Below are 5,801 nucleotides of genomic sequence, written 5' to 3' on the forward strand. Positions count from 1 at the left end.
TAACCTTGTGACCCCTGAGGGGTCCCAACTCCCAGTCTGAGAACCCCTGGTTTAGCTGCTATTTCATGAAGACAAAACAAAGCCATATATTAGGCAAAATCATTTTCAAGATGGTCTCAGAAAGCGAGACTGAGGACCTCTGAGGACAATCCACCACGGCCATCTCTCTTCAGACACTCTGAGGTCTGGCGGTTAGAGACATGTGGGTGGGGATTCAGAACTCCTGGTTGTGGTCACATTTCTCCTACTAATTCACTGTGACTTTGGGCAAGTCACTCTGCCTCTCTGAGCCTCAGTTTCCCCATCTGTTGAAGAAATAGATATTAATACCTACCTTCCTGAGGTGTGAAGAGACTAGTTTGTGTTAATTGCTTGTTGTACAGTGCTTTGAGCTCAGCGACAGAATGTTGTGCACTTTCAATTTCTTCTAGCAGACAAAGGAGCCATCCTCCCTTTCCATGGGATGAGAATGGGATTGCTTGGAGTTTGATCTAGGCCAGGGCCAAAATTGGAACCTTTAATACTAATCTTTTGAGAACCTGGGTTCCCAATCCAAACCCAACTCTAGGGTCCTGGAATGGGTTCAAAACTGGGAAGAGATTCTTTTCCCAGCTATCAGTTCTGATGCAGAAACCTGGCAGGAACAGTCAGTCCAGGGATGCTGGAACAATGTGTATAGTGGAGGTGCTGAGAGCCATTGAACCAAACTGCGAACCCTGTATGTGATGGAAACCACTTCAAGCCAGGGGCTTGGGAGCACCCCCAGCACCCCTAAGTCAGTCTCACAAGCGTTTAGCCCAAGCTAGTGGGAGTCTCACGAAAACAGCTCATCTGGCTAGACTTATCGAGAGAGTCTGTGACATCTTTGTCACTGGAAATTTTTAAGAACAGACTACACAAACATCTGTCAGGGATGGTCTAGATCTGTATTAATCCTGCGTCAGCACAATGAGATGGACTCGGTGACCCCGTGAGGTCCCTTTCAGTGCTAATGTCTATGATTCGGAATCAAAATCTGCCAAGAACAACTGATGAGATTTTAACACCTTTGAATTCAAACTCAGAACCTGACCCTCATTTAGTCTTGAACCCCAAAACCCACAACCCCAGCTTCATCTGGATCCCAAAACCTCAGCTCAGTTCATCTCTGGTTTAAATGAATCAAGGTCCAAGCCCAAAAATAAACATTAAAAAAGTAAGAACTTACAGTGTCTTTGCTCCACCAAGTCCAGTAAAGATTTTTATATACTAATTCTTAGCATGACAGTAAATATATAATGGGTAATAAAATATATTCACGGTAAAGATGTGGAGGAAAATATTCCAAAGAGTTGAAACAGATCATCAGAAAAATCTGGGAGAAATCAAACTACTGAATTATCTCTCCCAATTCTGTCCTAGTTCAGGTCTTGATAAAAACGTGCAACACAAAGAAGCAAACATTTCCTTTGATTCATTCTAATTTTAATGAGTGCAGGTTCCTAGAAAGCAAACAGTACATAATGTTGTGATATTGCTAAGAAGCTATTACAGCGATCTAAAAAATAAAGAAAATAAATATCTTCTCTTTTTCTCCATGGTTATAGCACTAGGTCAACTTGAAAACAACAGGAATTTATCACTGTGTTTGCACAGTTGGTATAAAACCAAAGAGATTTTTTTTTAAAATGGCAATTGTCTATATGTTTTCATAGAAATCAGAGTATCAGGGGAACCAGCTTTGAATATCTTCCCTGTCCGCTACAGGAAACAGTTTCCAAGTCAGGCAACCATTGCTCTTCGAATGTCTCTGTTGGGTAACCTCAGCAGATCAGGAACTATATCTCGGACTCAGAAAGACTGTAAGAAGGAAAAAGAAATCATGTGTTTTTCTTAGGTTTGACTGATATGTCTCAGTTGTGCCAGTGCTCAGATATGTGGATCTGGGCAAATCACTTCCCCTTACCATATCTCAGTTTGCACCAATGTAATATGGGGATAATGATACTTAGTCTTTGTAAAGTGCTTTGAGATCCTAAGGAATGGCAGTGTACATAGGCAAAATATCAGCATCAATGGAAGTTCAACTATGGATTTAAAGGGGACCAGGATTTGACTTACATTTATTACAGACTTGCTTGCTTCTGTTATAATCATCATGTATACAAACCAAAGCCCCAGATCCAAACACTCCCAAATATCAGGGTACTCTAAATTTGACTCCCTCTATTGTGGCTTGGACCGATCTGTAATATATACACACACACAAATCTCACCCTCCCACTGAAACACACAGAGAGAAGCAGCAGAATTACAACCTTAATACACACATGTAAATTCTGCCCTCAGTTACACCCAAGCCAACTGCAGTGAAATTAATGGGATAGCATAGGTATAGTTAAAGGTTGAAGTGACCTCTGTTTGTACTTTTCAGGCTTGTAACTTTAAAACTTCTTAACCAAACCTGGCGGATAATAAAATAGGGCTCCCCAAATTGTTTTTAGGGAAGGGTGGAAGGCAAATTGGCAAAGCACTTCGGGAATAAATTCTGCACGCACCAAACTCTCACTAACTTCAGAGGGAGTCTTCAGGGAAGACAGAGTTAGATCCCACCGTAAATGTGAGGAAAAGGTATTTAATATTTGAAAGCAACCCCCCAGCCCATGCTAAATTGATTGTTGCTTTGGTATTACTTTAGTCCAAGTTAAAAGCTGGGATTTAAGAGGAGGGAATGAACGGAGAGTAGAAATTTAGATCCACATCCTCAGCTAGTGTAAATGGCTGTGGCTCCTTTTAAGTCCATGGACCTACTCTGTTTTACACTAGCTGAGGGGCTGGCCATTCAAATGGGGGTGGGACTGCTGCTCTGAGAATCAGTGAGAGATGTACCCTTGAAATAGGCTGAGCCTGTATTGCAGAATGTATCTAGTTAATTTCTATGCTTTTAAAATGAAGCACAAACCTTTTCAAATGTAAATATCTAAGTGGTGAGAGAAATGACATTATGAACCAGATGTTGCCAGGTCAAGCAGCCAAGCTAAAGTTCAGAAACCTACATCCACAGCATATATTGTGTCATGCAAAGCAGGTACTGTGATTATTTTTGAAGGGCAACAAAGATCTTCATGAACTTGGTTAAACAATATCCATGATCATAAGTGTAAGGTCAATTGCAAAAGGAACACATTAGCTGGAGATGGAAAAGACTTTTTAGGTCATGGAATCCACATCCCTGTTTGTATAAGCACCTTATTTTACTGTTTGACTGCAACTTCGGTGCATAAAGTCAAACATTTCAGCAATAGCAGATAGACGGGCTTTGGCTTTTTGCATTAGCTTAAGTGAAGCATCAAGTTGTACCAAAAACACGAGCTCTTGAGTTCAATTTAAGCTCCTGAGCCTTGAGAAAGAAGTCTTGATTGCGGCTTTTTGGTGCTTTTCCTATACACACCCAGATAGGCTCGGTGCAGCTGTACTGCCAATTCCTTGTCTTTCATCCCGGAGGAGTACTTCCCAGTAAGTGCTGTGAAACACCTGAACTGGTCATCTTTCTCTTTCTTTCTTTCTTTCTTTCTTTCTTTCTTTCTTTCTTTCTTTCTTTCTTTCTTTCTTTCTTTCTTTCTTGCTGCCAAACACCCTGATAATAGAGCATCATTTAATAACCCCGAGTTCTCCGCACAGCACAGAAATCTTTGTGTCTAACTAAATTCTTTGTATGCTTCCTTCCAAATACTCCAGTATCTCCCTCCCTACCCACTAAACAAGAAGAAGGTGCAAACCAGAAGCAAGCAGCCACCTACCAAGAGGCTTCCAAGAAAATTCCACTGTTCAGCTCAGAACTGAGAGACAATAATATTCACATCAGTCTCCGGTTGAATCGCTCGTTTCAGAATTTCCTGGCACCTCCAAAGCATTTACTGAGCAATGCTGTGCTCAGTAAACGCGCTGATTTTCCTGCTCAGGTGCATTTACAGCAAACAGCGGAACTGCTGCGGCTTCCGCCGGCTCGGAAAAAAATCTCACCGAATCACCGCTTTAAACCATTTGGAATAAAACCATGCCCTCCAAGGACCCGATCCCAAACCCACTGAAATCAGTAGAAAAGACAAGGAGGACTTGTGGCACCTTAGAGACTAACAAATTTATTTGAGCAGAAGCTTTCGTGAGCTACCGCTCACTGCACGGGAAACTGAAATCAGTGCAAAGGACTTCCATGGGCTTAGCATCAGGCCCTCAGGGCAGGGCTGAGTTCGCAAGGAGAGGAACGGAAATCGATCAGGGGAGATATTAGTGATACCGACCCTGCTACGGCTATTGTGCAGGGGTGTCAACAAACTCCTCCGTCTGTTAGAGCAAGAAGACAGGTTTCAGAGTAGCAGCCGTGTTAGTCTGTATTCGCAAAAAGAAAAGGAGTACTTGTGGCACCTTAGAGACTAACAAATTTATTAGAGCATAAGCTTTCGTGAGCTACAGCTCACTTCCTCGGATGCATCGGACGTAGCTCACGAAAGCTTATGCTCGAATAAATTTGTTAGTCTCTAAGGTGCCACAAGTCCTCCTTTTCTTAGAGCAAGAAGGGCTCTGCTGAACGCCCGGCAGCGGCTGCCCGTTCTTACCCTCACGGCATTAACAAAGGGAGGTAAAGTAAAGTAAAGTAAAGTGCTGGCCACCCAACCGAGCCCCTAGTTCAAAGCATGGCCATCCAGGGACCCTGCAGCCACGGGAGGGCTTGTTCCCCCCCTTCCTCCTTAAGTAGCGAGATTGGTTTTCTTTCCAAGTCTCATACTTACTGGGTGAGATTTACCTTAAGTCCCCGATCCCCTCCTCGCTGCCCTGCTGCTGCGGCTGTTTCTTCTTCATCACCCTCTCCAGGAGCGTTGGCCTCTTCTCCCGGGTACCTCCTCTGCTCCAGGGACCCTGCTGGCAGCCGGGAGGACACTGGGCTCGGACTCGCTGCGGGGGGGGGCTGGCACCTGTCTGCAGGGGGGCCCGGTGCTGAGCGATTGCTCGCCTGGCTGTTAAGTCCTGCCCGCCCAGCCGTGTGAGTGCCACGGGTTCTCTGCCACGGAGCTCGCCTCTGGCGGGGCGGGGGGCCGCCACCCCGGATGCCTGGGTCCGCGGCCCGGCAGCTCTGAGGTCTTGCCTGCGGCTCTGCAGCAACCTGGGCGCCCTGTTTACCGAGGTGGGGGGCGAGCCCGGGCTCTCTCCTGGCTCATCCCCCAAGTCCCGGCGCCACAGGTACGGGGAGCGCCTGATCCCCATCAGCAGCCCCGAAGCTCGGCCCACCGTGTGGTACCGGGGACTGGCCACGTGTTTGTACCAGGCTCCTACCGGATGGACCAGAAGCATCAGCCCCAGCAAGCCCAGGGTTTTCCATGCGCCCCCAGACGCGTGCCTTAAATTCATGGTGAGAGCAGAACAAACTTCGCAGGGCTTCAGCTGCTCAAGGGGGAGGAAAGAAAAATCTTGCAACTAACTAGATGTGGGATGAGGGGTCCGCTGGCTCCAGGCGGGAGCGGGCCGATGCCTGCCGAGCAGCAGGGGCCGGGCAGTGAAGTGAGTTCCCCTTGGAAGAGTGGCTGGGATTTGGGAGGCTTTGAAGCTTGGGGGGGGGGTCTCTCTTCCCCGCTTGTATATAGCCACCGAGGAGGCGGTGCAGCCACGCCGGAGTCCCCGCCCCCCAGCCAAGGTAACCGCCTTGAAATGGACTAGCATCTTCCGCCAGGCATCCCTCCTGCTGGCTCCCCCACCTGCCCCCCGCCCCCTCCAACCCTCCTTCCCCAAAGCCCAGGAGCCCACCGGGGGATGCCGGCTAGGGGACT

At 46.9% G+C, this 5,801-nt stretch overlaps 1 protein-coding gene across 2 annotated transcripts; it reads right to left on the reverse strand.

Moving 5' to 3' along the window:
* Positions 1 to 1,450: 1,450 nt before the first annotated feature.
* NPW (neuropeptide W) lies at positions 1,451 to 5,566 on the reverse strand. Of its 2 annotated transcripts, none has more exons than XM_038420073.2 (2): positions 4,784 to 5,566; positions 1,451 to 1,839 (listed from the first exon to the last, which is right to left on the reverse strand). In XM_038420073.2, the coding sequence occupies exons 1-2, from the start codon at positions 5,383 to 5,385 to the stop codon at positions 1,818 to 1,820; spliced, it is 624 nt and encodes a 207-aa protein (XP_038276001.1). In that variant the 5' UTR covers positions 5,386 to 5,566; the 3' UTR covers positions 1,451 to 1,817. The 2 variants fall into 2 exon arrangements, with proteins under 2 accessions (XP_038276001.1, XP_038276002.1); XM_038420074.2 differs by having other exon boundaries at positions 4,770 to 5,566.
* Between the last annotated feature and the right edge of the window lie 235 nt (positions 5,567 to 5,801).

The sequence above is a fragment of the Dermochelys coriacea genome, chromosome 10 (genome assembly GCF_009764565.3).
Source record: "Dermochelys coriacea isolate rDerCor1 chromosome 10, rDerCor1.pri.v4, whole genome shotgun sequence".
In the NCBI taxonomy this organism is placed as follows: Eukaryota; Metazoa; Chordata; order Testudines; family Dermochelyidae; genus Dermochelys; species Dermochelys coriacea.